Raw genomic sequence first — 20,911 nt, 5'->3', positions numbered from 1 at the left:
AAGTAAATTAATAAATAAATTGTGCATACCTTTGAAATGTAACGCATAACGCGTTTCAATTCAAAACACTTTAGTCATGTGCTCATCTCTAGGCGTCTCATTAACCCTTGTGCGGTATTTTCTTTAGTCCTTTATGTGAATCAAAGGTAAACCTTCGAAAAAAGAGTCAAGGAAGCTGAAATTTCACCCTGGTGGTATCAACATGTCAAATTTCAATATGAAAAAAAAAAAAAAAAAATATATATATATATATATATATATATATATATATATATATATATAATTTATTTATTTTCGGAAGGAGTCGTGTGATCAGAGAAATAGCGGTTGGGCTCGCGTGAAGTCCTGCTACAGCAGAGGCTAAAATTTGGAAGTGTTAGTCCGCCACACCTCAGCATACCGGTAAACGTAAAGCACGGGGCCATTTTGTTTTACGACACAGAGCAAAAAGGTGCGGGTGCACAATGACAAACTGTTCAGGTCTTTGCATGGTGACCTATTCCGAGGAAGTCATCGGCCTTGACTCATGACCATGTGATTCATTTAGTGGCATGAGAGGGCGTGTGTGTGTGTGTGTGTGTGTGTGTGTGTGTGTGTGTGTGTCACACTTCCTCAGCCACCCCTTTTCGCCAGGGTTTATCTGAAATATTTGTTTGTTTTGAAAGTGTTCAGGTTTAAAGAGCCGCTAGTACGAGCTTGCACAATAGGTGTATTGGACATACTAAAAAAAGACTTAAAGGGGAAGTGTGTAAGATTTAGACAGTTTTTCACACAGTGCCACCCCTCATGTAATATAATTTAATTTCAAACATACTGTTGGTCATTAGAACACATTCATTTGCAAGTTTTTGCAATTTACAACCATTTTTTTAAATGAAAAACGGTCTAAATTTTTACACACTGTCCCTTTAATTACGGTCAGTCAGAATACTGGAAATTGGTCGTCAGGTTCCCTTTTGTAAAAAATTCCGGCATTGAGAGTTGAATGGTGCATTGACACACGAGTTCAAGTGGTTCCGTGAGCACGATCACATCTCAAATCAATCGTTTTGTGCTTTGCGTCCGTTATCCTGACGCGCTCTGCTGAATTGCGTGATCCACTTTGGCAGCAGTGGTGCACCTCTGCGGCGCTTGAGCGGCTGCCCACGCCGCAATTCGGGATAGAATCGAGCGAGACGCGAAGAGGGGCTTTGTGGGCGTCGTCTTTTTTTTTTTTTTGACACCTCTTAGCCCTGCAGATTTCTAATTTCGCTGTCGAGTCAACCGCAGTCCGATTTGCGACTCAAAATCCGAAACACGCTTAACATTTCTTTCCGCTGATGGCGCGTCCCGCAGGCGATCGTTAGCAGCCAGCGTGAATCCGACATGTGCCGTTACGGAGATGATGCGAACAAAGGGGCGGGGCCGCGTGGCTCATTGCGTTTACCCTGTGACCTCCGCGCAGGGCGGGCAGTGAGCGGCGCCGGGAACCATGGCAGATCCCGACCCGGAGCCCGTGACGTCCAGAGCGGGGCGCCGTCTCGGGGCCCCGGAGACTCTGGGCATCAGTACGCTCGACCCGGCGCACAGACCCCCGGCCATGCCCGCCGGAAGGCACGTCGCCATCAGGGTCCATCTGTTGGACGACACGGAGGAGCTCTTTGACGTCTCGGTGAGTTTCCGCAACGGTTGCTATTTTTGCCCGGGAGGCCGGTCGCCATGGCGACCGCATGATGTTTTCATGAATGAAACCGGAGGGATCTTAGCGTGCGCTTGTCGGACGTTAAATTGCCTCAAACGGCTTCATCTATTCGGCACGCGGATCTGCTGACGCGATCTCCTGGAAAATCATGTTGTTCGACTTGATGTTGATTAGCTATGGATTGACAGTTGCATAAGTAAACTTATGGGAAATGTTTCGCCAACATGGGCGACGCAAAGGGAATGCTGATTGGCTGTTTTGTCATGCGTGTCGTCTCACAAGCGGAGATACTTTTTCACTCTTTTGCGAGAAACATCCTTTGGCTCCTGAGCAGGGATGTGAAGAAGGGGGGCCAAAGGGGACTGATTTTGTGAAAAAAAATCACGTAAAAGTATTTCCTGCGTTTGGCGGGGTGATATTCACATGATAAGCCGTGATTGGCCGTTACCTGAACCCCGAGGAACTGTGATTTCAGTCAGCAGCAAGTGGCAAAATGGCCGCCACTGAGATGGATAAAAGGAGGTGGATTTTGCCGCTTCATATTCTGAAAAGGAAATCAGAAAACAGGGTTTAGTGGAGTCCATTAGAACATACTGTAAAAAAAAAAATATGTAAATGCTTGTTAGAATGTGTCCAGTTGAAATTCATTTCGCATTCTCTTTAGCTAGCCATACATAAACGCCTTTTTCCTCAAGAGATTTTTTTCCCCCTTAACTATCAGAACCCTTCACTGACGTAGGAAATATGATTGCAATAATTATTGTGAATCTCGCAATTAAAAAAATAAACCTCCATGTCCTTTTAGGGGTTCCATAGAAGGCAGTTTCTGCCAGCAGGGAAAAAGTATTCATTATTTTATTCATTCATTCACTATTCTTTCATTCATTACAACAGTTGTGTTTCCTCCCAAAATATTTATTTATTTTTTACCCTTAACTGTCAGAAGCTCGTGTTTATGTATTCATCTTATTCAATTGTGTATTTATATTTTGTTTTATACCTTCAGTAGCCTGTTTCCTCCCAAAATATTATTTAATTATATATGTATGTATGTATATATATATATATTTATTTATTTTTTTTTTTTGTATTGTGTTGGGAGCTCTGCCACCCTGTTCCTTATTTTTTATTTATTATATTTAGTTTGTATTTAGTTAATCTATTTACGTATTTATTCATTGATTCATTTCTACCATAGGATGCCTTTTTTTTACGATTAGACCCCCCCCCCCCCCCCAACTGTTTATGCCACTGGGAGAAAGTATTAGTTAATTAATTAATTAATTAATTAATTAATTAATTCCTTCCTTCCCGCAGTTTTATTTCTTTTGTTTCACAGCCGTTTCCTCCCAAAATATTTATTAATTTTTCGTCAAAAGCCCTTTTTCCCAGTAGAGGAAATTATTGGTATAGTCAGTAGCCCTACTGGGCACAATAGTTAGTTAGTTAGTTAGTTAGTTAGTTAGTTAGAAGGTCATTTCTACCAGTTTTTTTTTTTTTTTTGCTTTAGATCAACAGATGGGCTAAAAGGATAGCAAGGTGTAAAATGTTTTCCATAATTAATGGGCTGAAATGGACACCAGCCACTCAAGGCTAAAAATAGCCGGAATCAAATCGGCCATTAAGATCCTTCACGCTCTTCCTCCTCACTGTTTTCATTCCGTAAACAATGTCCGATTTAAATCCACCTGCGCCGTCGAATTTGTCCCCTAATGCAAAGTGGCGCGCTAACCGTGGCGGCGCTAGCTCGCCGTTGACATGAAAAAAAATCTTTTGTCGCAGAGATGCAGAAGCAAATGGAAGTTTTACTCAGTCAATTGAACTCACATTATGTCCTAAAAAATTCATTCGTCCCCGTCTTGTTTTGCCCGGAGGCGTCTTCACAACCAAACTTCATTGCAATTACCTGCTGACTTCATCACATTTTATTTATTTACTTTTTTTCCTAGAGCCTATTTTGAGTTTTCCGCTCAAGACGTCGCGCTCTTTTACTGTGGAAAATAAAAATCGATCGCTGAGATCTCCTCAGTCAGGATTTAACGTCTCTTTTTTGTTATTGTTCTGACGCAGCTGGCGGGCGCACCTCAGACAATATACTTTGTTAATTATTAATGGCATTTTTAATTGAGGAACTAATGCCTGCGTACGTGACTTTAGAGTCCGGCTGACCGAAGGTTCTTCCGCTGTAAAAGATACCAAAAAATTTCAGTTTTTTTTTTTTTCCTAAGCGGTTCAAAGAGGCAGATTTCCAGCCGAGCGGGCCGGGTATCAGATGGTCGAGAAACAAAAGGGGCCATCTCGTCACGTTGGGGGTCACATACCGTAGCGTGGCCTACTTAGCTTGCGGACTGGGAGCGCATGTATGGAGATGCTAATGACGTTTAGCCACACGGACATGAATAACAGAGGGACCAAAATCGGGTCTGAATGAGAAAGGGTTGCGAAAAGGGCAGCTTTGCTTGACGCAAGCTGCAGAATTCAGAAATAAACTAAAATAACATCATGCTAACTTCGACAAGTGACTTTGACTGTTTAGCGAAACGGCCTTAAAAAGGTCGCAACGTATATTCATCGTTTTCTCTGTTTTTCATTCAAACCCTGTGTTTTCATGCAAACATGCATTTCTTTAGTGATGTTATCTATTTAACGTTTAAAAAAAAAAAAGCCTGAGCAAGGGGCGGAGCTACCTGGCTCAGTGTTTTCACTGTGGCCACACCCACACACTGTGGATATTTTTGATACCTTATTTTTTTACATGCACGCAGTTTTTTTTTTATACCCCTTGAAAATTCCCAGTTATTCATCTTAAATACATATTATAAAATAAAATATTTTATTTCATGTAACCCTGAATGTGCACGCCGCTCCTGGCCACCCTTCTCTGAAGTGTCGTGACACCCCATACAAAAATTTCTGGCCTGTGCTCTTGTAAATTGATTAAAATTATTGGAATTTTGCAACCAAATATTGTGTAAATCTCAAAACTCTACTCTGGTGCAAAATAATACGAATAATATTGCTTATTTTTAATGTACTTTGAGCTCGAGCTTTTTTTGTCATTCCTGATGTCATCACTTAGCGTGCATTAACTCTTTCAGTGCCAAGCGTTACTGGAAAAGTAAACCTCTAGAGCGCCAGAATATTTAGCATTTTCACTCACATTTCAAGGCCAGCAGAATATTGTGTTCTATGTCTATGTAAATATGGGTGCTGCCATATGAAAGACTGACTTCCATTCTTTAGTTAGAATGGATGTGGGTAATAGCTGTGTTGTAAGTGTGGAAACACTGCCATCCAATGGTCACAGTTAGCACTGCAGTGCTCAATAGGCTTATATGAGGTAAGCATTAGTCAAGGGTGTCATCTCCTTTCCGTAAAAAAAATATTTGACGAGAATTTTATGATTTATTATGGTTATTACTATTTTAAAAGATGAACATTGTCATCCATGGCGCTGAGTGAGTTAATTGTGCCTGTGCTAAATTGCTAATGCAGCCACCCTCTTCTTTATATGGCGAGGTATAAATATTCATTGTGATACTATTCATAGCTTTTTGTTTACCGCGCCAGAGCAAGCCAGACTTTAAGCATTTGTTTTGGGTCTTTTCCCTCGTCAACATTTCACGTTAGCAATTAGCAAGGTTAGCGACCCTTCGAATAAGCTAGCTTGGCGCCCAGCATTGCCAAGCAGCTGCAAAACAAATGGTGTGAAATGTTTGGATTTTGTCTTCTGCTGATGGCAATTTGTTTTTGTTAGAAACTTCGAAAATGAAAATTCTGTGAAATACAGTAAGTTGTATTCCTCTCCTTCCTCTTCAGCCATAATGAGCCAGTGTGCGGCTGACCTTTGCTTAGGGTTTGATGTGGAAAGTAACCCTTCATCTCTTGGCATTTCCACCTACTGTGACAATTGATTTTGTGCCATCGCCGTCTTATTATTACTCTACAACGTGTCAATTTCGTTTCCGCAATCAATCCACTGTACTGCGTACACTGCGAGCGATTCGCGTGGGGGAAGTTGCTAATCTTCCCGCCTTTTCATTGAAGATTTTGAACGCCCGCCGCCGGCTCTCTTTGTTTGTGTTCTGTTGATGTTATCAGAGGATAATCTATCATTATATCCTATAATACTCTAATCTGTCTACAGAGGCTTGGGCGAAAAAAAAAACGCACATGAAGATTGTTTTACCCTGCGGGGAGCACAAATTCTTGATGGTATAAAGCAGTGGTTCCAAAACTTTTTTCAGTAATGTATACCCTGTGAAATATTTTCTCAATGTACCCTCTAAGCAGTGCAAAAGATTTTTGGATGGAAAAAAAAATATTTAAAGCAAAGTGCTGTGCCATCTGCGTCTGCTCTAATAAACTTTGGAATTACATTTGTCATGGTATTGCCAGATGTATTTTTTTCAGCATATTCAGACGATGGGTTTTATTTCTGGCTCATCCGCCGGAAAATCACATCTCTGATGACTGTGCATTTGTATTAAACTTTGAATGTTTTGCGAATGAGTTACTATAACACAATTTAGCAATAATTTGCCTAAAGTCCGATTATTTCGCTCTTAGTTTGAAAAGGAAAATGAACTGTACCTTTCAACCTATTAAAAAGCATTTATTTGATTTGGTGATAATTAATTCCGTAAAAATTTCTTGTACTCTTTTGGCATTAGTACCCCCCTAAAAAATATTCACCGGTATATACCTTCCCATCTTATTAAATTGTGTCCATTTAGTGTCAGCAAGATGGCAAAAAAAAAAAATAGTCAAAAATGTCGAACAAATATAAAAAACCAAATGCTCAAAGTGGACACAATGTTTAGGCGTACAACATTTTGCAAAAGAGTCACCGTAATGCAACTTAGCAATCGATTGTGTCATGTTCCAATTAATTGGCTCTTAATTTGAAAAGAAAACTGTACACTTCTGGGATTAGAAAGCATTAAAGCAGGATTAGAAATGATTAAATTGGATGTAAAATGTCCTGTATCCCCCTGAAATACCTTTACATTCTCCCAGAGAGAATCCGCTGAGATAAAATAGCAGCACCATTTACAATCGCTTCGGGGTGTTGTCGACCTTTCACCAGTCAGCAGGGATAGGTTGCAGCTCCTGTCTTGGCTCGGATTAAGTACTGTAGTATAAAACGCTTATCATATTCTAGCTGCACTTCATCACTGCCGTATCAATCATTCTGCGTCTACAGTAATCCTGGAAGAGATCCACCAAATTCGCTTCCCCACATCGCGGAACTGAGCGGGGACCACCCAGGCCAACAGAGGACTATAAAGAACGGGCCCATGTGGTTTTTCAGTAGGACCCTCGCTTTAGTCAAGAGTGCTTATCGAGCCACCATACCGTCACCCTTTCACCGCGATGGGACCCAATTAGCGCAGTTGCGGCGCGCCTTGTTACCGGCTGAATGGCGACGAGGGTCTGACGACATCATGAAGGGCTTCTTTCAACTGGCTCCTTAGTACGCTTGTGTCTTGACTGACGGAGCTGTGTGGATTCTAGGCCGGTTGCCAACCGCGGAGCAAAAAGCTAAAAAGTCCCAAACAGCGGACCCCCGCCGAAGCTTAAAGCCCAGCCTGGCCGCCGATAGGGAAAATTGAACTGAAATTCTGTCGCGAAAAGGTTTTAACTTGGCTAGCAATGTCACAGGATTGCGGCAAAGCTTTTTTTTTCTGTTAGACAGGCCGTGATTAAATCAAGCAGAGGCAGCATAATACAGGAAGATACAAAGAAAAATATTGCTTATTCTTCTTCTGATCGAAGTGACTTTGTTGAAATTCTATACGGCGTTTTCTCGCCACATTGCCTTTCAGATTTTGCAGCTTCTTCTATCTTACATTTTAATTTATTCTTTTAAATCGTAGCAGTCCAAATAAATATTGAAAAAAACTTGTTTAATCCCTACTTTGTCCTCTAATTCTGTGGGAATTTTGGGGAAAGTGACCCCCACCAAAAATGGTAATTTTAGTATATTTACATATTTTACATATTTTAGTATATTTAAAAAAAAAGACTTGTGAGCACTACTTGAATGTCTGTCTACATTTTTTTGCTGCAACATTTGTGTTTGAATGAACCTAAAACCGTGATTAGCAATGCTAAATGTTAGCATGTCAAAATCAGTGAGTCACAGGCCATTTTTAAAGCTGCCGGTTGCTAAAAATTCTTTTTATTTTGTTTTCTTGGAAGATAAACTTCAACCGAGAGCGGCAGTCAATAGCTTGAAGCCTATTTTTTATTCATTGCTCACTATTTTAAAAACTACTAATTGTAGTGAAACAAAGTGAATTGAGTTTGCTAGCTAAAGCTAACAAATTAGCCTCACCATCACATCAACACTTTAGTGACTTTTCAGAGGATTTGTACAAAAAAAAGCTTGCATGTCTTACTAAATATTAACCAATTACATTCTCACTAACAGTAACATTGGATAATATTTTCTGGATAATATTTTCTATCCGTTATGTCAAGAGTCAAGGCAATCATTGAGTTTATGGATGACAAATGAAGAAAAAATACAGAATGCTCTTGAGACCCAGTCTGTTCTGATATAGACCAAAAACTATTGTCCACTACAATGGACACAAATGAAACTCTATATAGTACATCTACCTAAATAGTTTTGAGTTCTAGAATCTCACATTCTAACCAGGAGGACCTCCCTCATACAAGTTGCTTATTATTTCAGACGAGCGAAGGTTCTCAGTGGCTCGCGTTTCACGCGGTGTATTTTTAAGCACGACATGTTGACTTGGAGGAATGGCATAGCTCAGATTTGGGGGTGGGGGTGAATGTTTCTTTTTCTTGTCATGGAGCGGCACGCTAAATCCTTTTAAACCTGGTCGCCGTGGCGGGGAAGCAGTCTGCTTCTCCTCGCTTACATTGCTCAAGGCGTCCGACTGGCATAGCGATTTAGTCACAGAGGACGTGATTTGTGATTTTCTTTTTTTTTTTTTTCTTGGCTGTAAGAGAATTTGATTGGCTGGTGCAGTTTTGGAGGAGCAACGGGAAACAGCCATTAATTCAGCTCCCTTTTGTACCATGTTAGAGCTTTCAAAACCCATTAGCATTTCCTCTCCATTTTTATAGTATGACTCATCCACTATGAAATAATCACTTACTTTATTACTTAATCACCTAAAGTAATCAATTACTTTAGTAGTTCATTCATCTAGAACCTTGCTTTTATAAAACATCCTTTTACCCAAACACCCCATATATATATATATATATATATATATATATATATATATATATATATATATATATATATATATATATATATATATATATATAGAGAGAGAGAGAGAGAGAAAGAGAGATTGAATGAATGAATGAATGAATGTCAGGACTTAAAAAGAAAACAAAAAAAAAATTCGGGATTGCGTGTCAAGACCCCTAACTCATTCAATGCCAGGGACGTATTTTCACGTTTTTTTTTTAGAGTCCAGACATTTAATCCCAGATACTTAAGTAGCGATTTAATACTTAAATATTTGGAGATTATTGTCCTTAATGTACTTAAGTAATGATTTGATACTTAAGTATCGGGGATCTAATGTCCAGACTCTTAAAAAAAAACAACAACAAAAACGACAAATTATGTCCCTGGCATTGATTGAGTTAAAAATATAAAACTACGCAATTGGGATTCAATGATGTCTTTTTTTTTTTTTTTTAAACCTGTAAAACCTATAGACCCAGCATATTCATTTGTGTCCACTGTAGAGGACATTTTCTTTGGTCTTTATCTTTTGATTCATTTGAGATACTGCTCGGTAGAGGACATTCTTGTATTTTCACGTGTTGAGTGAGATGCGATTCACTTTGTCGTCTTGATGAGACAAAATGGAGACAACAATGGACACAAATGAATATCCTGGGCCTCAAGACAATATTTGAGTATGTTTTCAGTACCAAAATGTAGATAATTGCCTTCAGGTTGATTGAGTCCGTTTGTTGTGATTGATGACTGAAATTTCAAGGTTGGTAGAAATTCAAGACGGCGATAAACCTGCTTCCAAGCAGCCGAGTGGGCTTGCCTTTAATGAGGAATGCAAATGAAGGAACGGTGGAAGTGTGCCGATAAAAGACCTCCTTTTATGATAGCTCCCATGTCAACCAACAAAATAATTGCAACCCAATAAGGGAGATATCAAGAGAATCTGGATATTGCTACCATCCGCACACATGGTTTCCACATCCACTCGCTGAAGATATTTGATTATTTGTTCACACTTTGGGGAGTCTTAAAATAGATGTTTCTCGCTTCTGTTCCTTTCCCAGCAGGATAACGTCTCTTTGCTTTTAAGCCGGTAACATTCCGCGAATGTCGTTAGAGTCTCTCGGCGAACGCACAGTATATCACAATTTCACCGAAAGGTTACGCGGAATCAGACGGCCAGTGTGTGGTTGCCATGGCGATGACAGAGGCGGGTGAGGAGCGTCGGTGGGGAGAGTCTTCTACTAATAAGCATGTAGTTGTGCTGGCGGGGGCTGGGAGATGCCTGTTGGGGCGATGGGGGGGTTCAATCCCGAGCACGGGGATACTCGTACACGCCACAATTACGGATAACATATTCCATCGCAAGTCTCCTCTCTCGTATCACTTTTTGCGAAGGTGCTGCTGTCAGCTGTCAGAGTGGCGTCTAGTCCCCTGGAACGCGCCAGTGAAGCGTTGTCGTATTCTCCTAAAGCGCCACCTTGTACCATATAAGGTGTCACAATGGCAGCCGTTTATAGACACTAGCATGTGCATCAAGGTTCCGTAAATTTAATATTCATTCCAGTCACATCTCCTAGGATTTTTTTTTTTTTTTTTGTCATTTGAAAAAAAGACCTTGCACCAAAATTTCAACTGGTCTAATGTTCATGGCTATAATCCTTCCGTTAAAAAAATAAATAAATAAAAAGAATGCGCTAATGTAGCCACCTGTGGAATGGTTTACTTTTTAAATTTAAAATCATTGTAACCTCCAGGACTTCGCCTTACTCCGTACCCAGTGTTTTTTTTTTCCTTTTAGTAACCTTTTAAATCCATCCATGTCAGCCGTGTCGTGACAGCTAGCTAATGCTACGCTTATAAACGTTAGCTCAGTAGCTAGCAATCCAGCATCCAAATCTCTTCCACAATTTATTTAAAGGTTTGATTTATTAAAAAATAAATTCTCTGGGAAATATTTTGACATGCAGGTTAGCTAGTTAGTTAGTTATTTAGTTAGTTTGTTGTTCTCAAGCGTTAAGTAAAAGACGGTTAGAAAATGGCAAGCTCTGAATGATTTAAGTACTGTAGTTAGTAACTATATAAACATGTCTTGCAAACATCTTGTCCAGCATTCTGCCGCTTTTACGAAACATCAATATCACGATTTAGTTAATTTTCAAATATTAGATTTTTAAAAGGGTGAATTAATCAAATTAATTTGACGTATTGCCCAACGCAAATTTTCAGTAGGCTGTTTCCCTCATTATGTAAACTCGCAAATGCGTTTTTGACGTCTATAGCTGTCAATGGCAGTAAATGACTGAAATGTTCCTCCGCAAAATGGCAGATTGCCACGGCAATAATATTTATTTATCACAAATAAGGCATTTTTATTTTTTTACATATGTCAGCGACGCATCGTGACAGGGAGAATAATTAACTCATTCACAGCCAGTCCAGTAAAAATGGAATCTTTGACGTCAACGGCAGTGAATGAGTTAAGATGTTGTTAGAAAAAGTTCATCCAAACATTATGCGCTAATTTAAGCTAGCTTGTGTCCACTAGTTTGAACATATTGGTTGACCTAGTTATGTTAGGCCTGGCATGCTTTTTTTTCCACACGCACTGGCGGAATTCTTACGTCATCCTCGCCCCAGCTGTTTGTCTGCACTTTCCTCATGATCTATAAAGTCGTGCTTGCCTTTTTCTCATAACTGAAAATTGCCATTCGGCACTAGAGGGAATGGGGCAGCATGTGAGGATAGCTTATCTCCCCCCTCCCTCCCTCGCTCATATCGTGGCGATGTAATTCCGTCGCAGAGGGCGGGAGCCGGCGAAGATGAGAAAGTTGTGGAAACGGAGTGGCGGCGGATGGCTGATGAGAATACTAACATGCTCGGAATGTTGGGAACTATCTTTAATCTTTTATGGGAGGCTTGGGGATTAATGATGACGCGTGTTTCCAACGCTCAAAGAGGAGGGGAGTAGCTTTTTTTAATTAACGTGGAAATGCATCACCTGCTGTCGTAACAAATCGCTTTGTTACCGATTATTAAGGTTTTCATGATACAGTAATTAACCTGAGGCATAGTGAATGCATGTTGGTGTAAATGGAAAGTTTCCATTTGCGGATTTAACTCATTCACTGCCAGTGACGGCCATAGACGTCAGAGATCCATTTTAATTGGGCTCGTAGTGAATAGTTGAACTCATTCACTGCCTTTTATACAGTAATTAAACTGAGGCATAGTGAATGCATGTTGGTGTAAATGGAAAGTTCCCATTTGCAGATTTAACTCATTCACTGCCAGTGACGGCCATAGACGTCAGAGATCCATTTTAATTGGGCTCGTAGTGAATAGTTGAACTCATTCACTGCCTTGGACGACAATTACCCTGTCCCTTTTTGAGAAGTCGACGTTTGAGGAACAAAATTGTCAGGAAATGATAAAAATATTCACCACAAATCAATGAAAACTTTTTATTATTTTGAGCACTGTAATAGAAGGCAAACATTGGCCAAGTCTTCTGCAGCTCAAATTGTCTTTGTATCTCTTTTTGCATTTCAGCCAACTTAAATGTGACCAAATTTACGATTTTCGCTCATTATATCATCTAGAAAACATCCAGACGTTAAATAGAGGCAACAGGTAATTCCACATCGCTTCCGCAGAACGAGGAAATGAAGTAGTTCTGCGCAACACGTCTCAAACCGTGAGGTGCATTCAAAAGCATTATTTGTTTTTATTTTCTTCGCATAAAATTACGTCGAAATTACAGGCGGGGTGAAAACGGATCATTAGTTTTTTCGGGAAAAAAAAGGAAATAATGACCATATCTGGACACATGAGATTTCAGACAGCGGTGATATGCAGGTTTATTTTAGCCCACTAAACGGCATCATAAAAATTCACCCAGCCAACAAATATGCTTTAAAAACATCACAAATGGTTCGCAAGGCCGCGTAAAGCGCTGCGGAAAAACCTCCTCGGTATCGGCCTTTAAAGCAGAGTATTTAAAGAGCGCCCCGCCACTCATGAAACATTTCAATGGAGCGTTTGTTTTGTATACTGCGCACGCATCGGGGGCGGCCCGGCGAGTATTATAAATCTCTCACATTGTTTCTATGGTAACCATACATGGATGTACCTTTTGTGGAACATCCTCACGATCCGGTTGACGCTCAGGGAATATGTTTGCCAAGAAAGCTGTGACCTCCATCGTGACAGATGCACCAAAGTGGATGCCGCGGCATTTGCCCACGTTCATGTTTAATTCCATTGAAGCTTTCGCCCCCTTTGAGGAATGTCTGTGATCCCTTCATTAAGCAACCGTCGGCCATTAGACTCGCTAGCAGCGGGGTCGTGGTTGACTCATCTTGGCCCCGGTTGGCTGTGATCTTGCTCTGCTCTCATAAAAAAAAGGGTAAAAGCCTTCTGGGATTGGATGTGAGCCCGGGCGCGGCCCCCTTTAATAAATTATGAATTTCTCATTGAGATTCAGGAGGATAATTAACATGTTTGAACCGAACAGCAACCCTGTAGGGATTGTTGTACCTGACTGTATCTTTTTTATCCTTGCCTCCTGAATTGTCATGACTTTTTAGACATTAGGTTTGTTGCTCGTTTATGGCAACAGGAAAAAAAAAACAAATAGTGTCACCTTCAGTTTTTTGTTGTTTTATTTTACTTACAAGCTTCTTCTTTTTTTGCATCGTGTTGCAAGCCAAAATTAAAATGAAATGTTAGCTTCAGATACTAAAATCTGGCCGATTTAACTCTTTCAGTGCCAAGTATTATTGAAAAAAAAACTCTAGAGGGCCATTATATTTCGCGTTTTCACTCACTTTTCAAGTCCAACGGAATATTGTGCGTTGTGTCTATGTAAATATTGGTGCCGCCATATGAAAGATTGACTTCCATTGTTAGAATTGATGTGGGTAATAGCTGTGTTGTAAGTGTGGAAACACTGCCATCCGGTGGTCACAGTTAGCGCCACAGTGCTCAATTGGCTTTTATTAGGAAAGAATTAGTCAAGGGTGTTCGCTCTTCTCCATAAAAAACGGATTAGACCAGAATTGTATTATTATTTATTGTTAATACTATTTTAAAAGACGAGAATTCTCCAGTTAGCCAGTTAGTTTACCTTTTTTTTTCACGTTAATATAATTTTTACAGCAGTTGTATCCTAGTAATATTGGAGTCATTGATTCCACATAAATCCATACCATATCCTTGTATCCTTACATATGTATCATAAATTCATTTCGATGCAGGAAATTGATTTAATATACGAGTGAATTGAGTTACAAGCTTGGTCGTGCAACAAATTAAAGCCATAAGTCAAGGCATGGGGGTTATTTCTGTGTGCGACAAAGCACACTAAAAACATGATAGGTGCATTGACAAGAGCATGTGCCCTTTGGTTGCCATGGCGATGACCCGAGTTGTACTTGTCCTTATTACAAGCTAGCGCACCATCCACTCAAGCTGTTTTTTGAAGGTCACGCAAGTATTATGACGCATTGTTTCTTCGAGCGGAAATCAAAACCGAAATTGCTGTCGGTCAGCAGTAATCCCCAAATGTATTTTTCTTTAAATACATCAGAAATTCTTTCATTTCTCTTCCTCGACACCTGGGTCCCGCAACGGGCTCAGCTGTAATGGAATCGGGCTCTCGAGAGACAATGGAGGCTACGTGAGTGGGAAGGAGGATGAGGAAAATTTCACGACACACGAAGGCGATTGTTTTTCCCGAGCGTAACGAATAAAGAAAAGCGGTAGCTGCAGCTGTTGTATTCGAGCGCCAACTGTTGCGTAATACACCTCTGAGAGTTAGCCGAGCGGCGCATTCGTCTCAGGTTCTCCTCACTCTTGACTTTTTCCTGTCAATCAAACCTCTTTGGCATTCTTTACGCTTCCCTCGTCCAAGTGGCGAAGCACTTTTTGAGGAAGTCCGGCTCAAAGAATCAAAGCAAGGTCACAGGGGGACATCCAGGCCATGATACTTTATTGATCTTCGAGGATTTGCCCCTTGCGAGTGTCTTGCCTGTCACTCTCGAGCTCCCTGTTTAATTTGCGCACCTCTGCTCAACAACTTATTCACGAGTGGTATGAAAATGTATCCTCAATGGACATCAAAGAGAATTGCATCCTGCCCAAACATAAGACATTATTTGAAAGTCCAGGATGTCCTCAACTGAGCACGATAGGACTTGGTAGGGTAGCATCAATGAGTGGAAATATAAAGCCTCAAAACAAACGTCCACTGCAGTGGACACAAATAAAGAAGTTGTCTCAGGAACATATCATGCATTTTACATATATTTGAAAAGCTGTTACAATACTTCATTCAATCCCAAAGACATATTTTTTTTATTTTTATGTTTTTTTTTAATATTTTAAGCGTCATGACGTTTAATCTCAGACATCTATCCATGTATTTATTTGTATATTTTTCCCCAAGTGTTTGGGTAAACAAAAGTTTATAAATGGCTGTTACTAAATCCATTAAATACAAGTACTAAATTCATTAAAAAGTAATGGGTAACTTTGGGTAATCAAGCAATTACTTAATTAGCTAAAGTAATTGATTACTTTATTTTAAAGATACAATGTCAATAAAACGCATTTCCATTTCACTTTATTACCTAAAGTAATCAATTAATTTTTTACCTGAGGTATGTTATTTCTTCATTACCTCAGTGACCAATTACTTTAGTACCGAAGGATTTAGTATTCAGTGTTTCAATTACTTAAGTATTTAAGGTATTGATTACTTTAGTAATTACTTTAAAGATCCAATGAAAACTACCCCAAGTAATTGATTACTTTAGTACCGAGGGAATCGATTACTCAAGTCCTTAAAAAAGTAATTGGTTATGATATAGGGCTCAAAAAAGATGGATAAACAGACTTTTCGAACCTTTTTCCACTGAGCTATTAACACTCTGAAGAACAAAAACAAGAACTCGCTGAAAAAAACGGAATTCTTTTTATTGTTTCGTTATTACTTCTAAGGTACATAATTGATTACTGCTTGAGTACTATAGTACTTGATTACCCTAGTACTTCAGTACCTAAAATAGTGGATTGCCTTAGTACTTACCAAATGTATTCGACTACTGTAGTACTTGCACTCTTTCTCTCAGTGGAGTCCAAAATAACCCATTTATTCTTCATTTGGTGAAAATCCCAACAAACGTTGAGCTGCAAGCAGAGTGTGGTCCCAATCGTAGACGCTTTTATCGGTGTGTCACATGCATTTGATTAGTTCAACCAAGCTCAAATGACAGCAACATAAGCGCGGTAATTATACTGCACAATTTAATGTGAACCATGTGCCTATAATTAAGAAACGCGTGTTGTTGCTTGAGGGTTTATTTTTTTTTGCGTACGAGTTGGAAACTTTCTTGAGAATTCGTGGAGAGGTGAAAAACCGGCTGAAGAATTGCAAAAAGCTTGTCATAGTCCAAAAAATGAAAAATCCAATTTGATCATAGTGTTAAATGACCTGTTTTCCAAGTCGTCATATAGCCTCGAAAACATATGGAAAGATTGTCATTTTTTGATTGATTGATTGATTTTTTTATATCCGTTGGGAATTGGGATCAAGCCCCCGCGCATAGCGAAAATCTACATACAAGTGACACTAATTCTTTAGTGTTCCCTTGCTACTTTGCGTTTCATCTTTTGGCCTGATTAGCTCCCTCGGATCACAGCTTGAGCCAATCACGTGACTTGTTGGAGTGCCCATGAGCTGATTGACAGATTGCCTGGCTAGTGAGTTGAGGAATGTACTTTTTTTTTGTGTGTATTTTGAGGACAGGACTTTGATTGTTGGGGTTAGTGTGAGTCTGAGTGAAGATCACACGCAAGCGCTGCTGAAGAACAGAACGAGGAATACAAACGCTTTGAAAAGGCGTTACCTTTTGTAATAAATTGGAATTTCAAGGGTAAATTCTGCTTGTTATCATGTTTGTCTTGTTATCACTCCGGGGGCAACTCTGGCCCCCATTTTCCCCGACTACAGCCAAGGCATGGAATCGGGAAGGGATAACAGTACAGTTAGTAAACAAGGTTTAATAAATCAAGACTTACGTAAAAATGTGCAATGCAGTAATCTTTGCCTTAAATATTTAAAGTATAAACACTTTTCTCATTTAAAATTTCTGGTATTCACATATTCATGCAGGAAAATTCCTAGTGGTGGGAGCTCTACTTCGTGGATTTCCCTTTTCAATCAGTACGGTAGTCTTAATAAATGCTGTCCATGATCATATTTGTGATGGCGAAATCTTTGGTTCAGCTCTCTTACTGGATCTCTTGCAGGTGTGGCCAATACGAGTCAGGTCAGAGAAGAAGCAGTCATTTAGCTATGAATTATTTACAGAACTGTTTTGACCGTTATTTATGCACCTGCCTGACTCCGCTGGGACAAATGATGATGTTCGGCGGTTCTTTTATATGATCCACGGGGCAACCGCGTCGCAATTTTTTGCGTTACCAAGGAGACCCGGTTTGAAAGTGATCCAGCTTCACCGGGCTCAAATCCATTTGCATCCAAAGCAAAACACTTCAAGTCGTACTTCACCGGTGGCCTCGCTTCATCTATTGTTGATAGATTGTTGAATTAGTCAGGAGGATTGCGTCTTTCCAAAGCTCAACGTGGCCAAGCGTGCGTCCAGCGCGCCCGTGCGCGTAACGCTATCGCAACACGGCAAGTCGGCTTAACCTCTCAGCTCGTGGTTTTGGATGTGCCTGAGAATACTCGAAATAGGATGCGGTCTTAGCGTCCCTTTGTGCTTTATCCCTCCAAAATCCATGCGTGTGGTCATGGTAATTGCATCATTATGTCACGCAGGGACACAAATTGCAAGAATAATACAACAGCGGCATTTTAAATTTCAGCAAATTTCCTGCTCCTTCAAATGAGTTCAAATTTGTTCCCCCTCATTTATCAGGAGCCACTATTCTTTCAATGTTGCCATGGTTACGTCCGGGTCTGAGAGAAATATTGTCGTCAACGGGACCGAAATCCTTCCAGGAAGTGGTGGCCTGCTGACATAGAGCAACAACTGCCGGCCTTACTTTTGCACAAAATAAATGATTATTAAAATGATTCTGTCCGAGCAGGGTTGCTTCAACCCATATTTTCCTCAATTCCGTTACTAACAAATGCTCTTTGTGTAAATTGTGATTTATGGGAGAAAATGATCCCACAAAGTCACTTTCCCCATGTGTGAGTTCACTCAGCAAATGTGGCAAAACCCATTGTCCAAAAGTTTATGACTTACAGATGATAACTGCTCCTGGAGGCTCCACATGAGGCTGACACATGTGCTCTCTGCACATTTTCATTCAGACATCGCCGGCATCGTTGCTAGGCAACAAGGCTGCCATGAGGCTGCTCATCTTTTCATCTTAAGATTTGACTTACTTTGGCGATTCATTATGGGGTTTGCGTAATATAAGAGCAACTGAAATCACAACGTAACGACTTTGTTTTAAGCAGCACTGTGGCGCATTGGTTAGCTGCTAACCAATACACCACAATGCTGCTTAAAACCAAGTCAAGTATGCTAACCGTTAGCAGAACACCAACTGCTCAATTCAGCCTTTTATGTCTGGAGTTTTCCTCTTCCCCCTTTGAAAAATCCCAACGAGAAATTGTCGACCGGAATTATGGAGAGTTGCTGGGAGTACCTAAAGAAATTGATTACTTTGGGTATTAAAGTACCCGATTAATGTTTTACATCATGTACTAAAAGTATCAAATTGATTACTTTAGGTATTAAAGGACTAAAAAAATCAATTGTCAGGTATTCCAGTGCTAAAGTTATTAATTTATGTTAGACACCTGAAGTAATTTATTGACTTAAAGGGAGTGTGTGTAAATTTTCGCATGCACTCGTGGGAGCTTTAGGGGCATTACGGTAAATGCAGCAATACACATTCCTCCTCGGGCTGTCCGTAGCTATAACATACATTGCCACCCCCCATGTAATATAATTTAACGATAACTGAACATACAATTATATTTAAAACATACTGTCGATCGTTAAGAACACATTTTTAAAATTTATATTCACTTAATTTATTTATTTTTCATGAAAATTAGTCTAAATCTTATTGTCATATTGTCACTTTAATACATAAAGTAATTGTTTACTCCTAATGGATAACGTAAGCACATTAACAGCCATTTTAGACACTCCTTGAGGTAGACAATTGAAAAAAAATGAAAAAGATATAAACAACTACCTATGGTTGAATGTCTGGACTCTTAAAATAAAAATATGTCTTTGAAATCGATCGAGTTAACCGGGATAGTCCCCAGTTTTTTAATTGAATAAAAAATGCATCAAACTGGCTAAAGGCGACCGTTCTATACTGTTTAAGTAAACTTTAAATTCCACTGGCATTTTCTTCACTCTTAATCGTGTTTTATTCTAGTATTCTGTCCAAGAAACATCTAGCTAGCTCTAGTTAGCCGATAGAGGCTAATCCTAAACAGATTAAAACGTTGCATAGGATTGTATTGATGTTTGGCCTTTGAGTGGGAGTTAATCCCAGTTTCCAACAAACCTTAAGGTTTATTTATGGATTTTACTGTTTTGTTGCAAACTCGAACGCTACCGGAATAAATTAGCTACAGGTGGTTTATCCCGCTGCGTGATACATTTGGGATCAAGTTCAATGTGTCACTCCGCATGGTTACAGTATCTCAGTGCGCATCACAAGGCGGAGAGCCTCTGGATTTGCCACTCTGTAAGGCTAAGTGGTTTAAAGCTAATCTCGAGGAGGCCGATTGATTGGCCCCTCCCGGAGAGCAGCATGTGCGGCTGTCATTATTTATTACCGGCGGAGATTAAGGTTAAAAACCTGAACATGCAGCGGGGCAAGGAGCAAGACAATCCGTTCTTGGAGCTCCGGTCGTCTCGTCCATACGTCGCGTTGCAGCAGGTGGAGCGCATCATCGTCGATGTTATTTTGTTGCCTTTTGTATGGCTTCGGTATTTGAAGGTCAGGCAGGTTCTGAGGGCGAAAAAAAACTTTTTGTGGCGTGTGTGGCTTGTGATTAAAACTTTCAACACGCCTCCTTCTTCTGACCTTGAGGGTCTTGTCGCTGCTTTCCACTCAATTAATCTCATAATTAGCCCGCAGATTGCCATTGCGCTCACACTTCTGTTTTTCATCTGTATTCCGAACTTCAGCTTCGATCGCCGTTCCCTTCAAATCGCGCTAATTATCGAAGGAGTTTGAATCGAAGAAGGTTTCGTTTAGGAATGGAAATTTACAGATGGTTCCTTGGTTGGCTAATGGGAAAATTAGTGATCAATCAATGACGTCTTTGTTTTTCTTTGAATTGTTTTTGCTTGGAATTGTCTGTTCTTTGCAGTCTTGATTTAAAACATAGGTGTCAAACTCAAGGCCCGGGGGCCAGATCCGGCCCGCCACATCAATTTATGTGGCCCGCGAAATCCTGGGCAAACTTCAAATTTCTGGTTAAATTATTAAATTTGCAAGTTGTCCTCAACATTTAAAAATTTGGGGGTAAAAATAACAAGCAATTTTTGTTCCCAATATCTCTTTTGAGCAGTTTTTACCGGGCTCTTATTTCCAAAACTAGTTAGAAGTGTGACAAACACACCTAAAATTGATTTGATTTAACAATTATACCGGCCCTCTGACAATATTTATAACTACAATGCGGCCCCCGATAAATATGAGTTCGACACCCCTGATTTAAAAGAAAAAAAAAATGGGAACCCCGCAAATGCGTCTGTTTATTATTTCATTCAGTTTCCCAGTCTGCCTTTATTTACTGTTCCATAATGTGAAGTGAAGCATCCACCCAATGAGTGATGTTAATCTCTTGCAGGGGTGGGGTTTGCTGCAGTGACAAAGCGGCAGGGGGTCCGGGATTCGCCGCATTCTGCAAAGGATTCGGGCAGATGAAAGAGTGAAGCCAATCGTTTCGCTCATTCCAAACCTCCTTCTGCCCTCCT

At 40.1% G+C, this 20,911-nt stretch overlaps 1 protein-coding gene and 1 long non-coding RNA gene across 6 annotated transcripts in view; one reads left to right on the top strand and one right to left on the bottom strand.

Annotated features, from left to right (window-relative positions):
* Positions 1–20,911, top strand: part of LOC148423480 (FERM, ARHGEF and pleckstrin domain-containing protein 1-like) — a 101,289-nt gene that overhangs the window by 1,709 nt on the left and 78,669 nt on the right. For all 5 annotated transcript variants that reach the window (XR_015865559.1, XM_088414420.1, XM_088414421.1 and 2 more), the window contains exon 2: positions 1,445–1,651. Coding sequence is in view for 4 of the 5 variants with exons in the window: in XM_088414420.1 (XP_088270546.1) it covers positions 1,472–1,651 (180 nt within the window). In the remaining variant the exon portion in view is untranslated. The remainder of the gene's footprint in view (positions 1–1,444; positions 1,652–20,911) is intronic.
* Positions 800–19,931, bottom strand: LOC148423481 (uncharacterized). The gene is made up of 3 exons (XR_015865560.1): positions 19,785–19,931; positions 2,130–2,225; positions 800–1,615 (listed from the first exon to the last, which is right to left on the bottom strand). It is a non-coding gene; the product is annotated as an uncharacterized LOC148423481 (long non-coding RNA).

This window comes from Hippichthys cyanospilos, chromosome 5 (assembly GCF_059441005.1).
Source record: "Hippichthys cyanospilos isolate Australia breed blue-spotted pipefish chromosome 5, RoL_Hcya_1.0, whole genome shotgun sequence".
NCBI classification, from domain to species: domain Eukaryota; kingdom Metazoa; phylum Chordata; class Actinopteri; order Syngnathiformes; family Syngnathidae; genus Hippichthys; species Hippichthys cyanospilos.
Note: the sequence above shows the minus strand (reverse complement) of the source record. Positions and strands in the feature narration are given on the sequence as shown.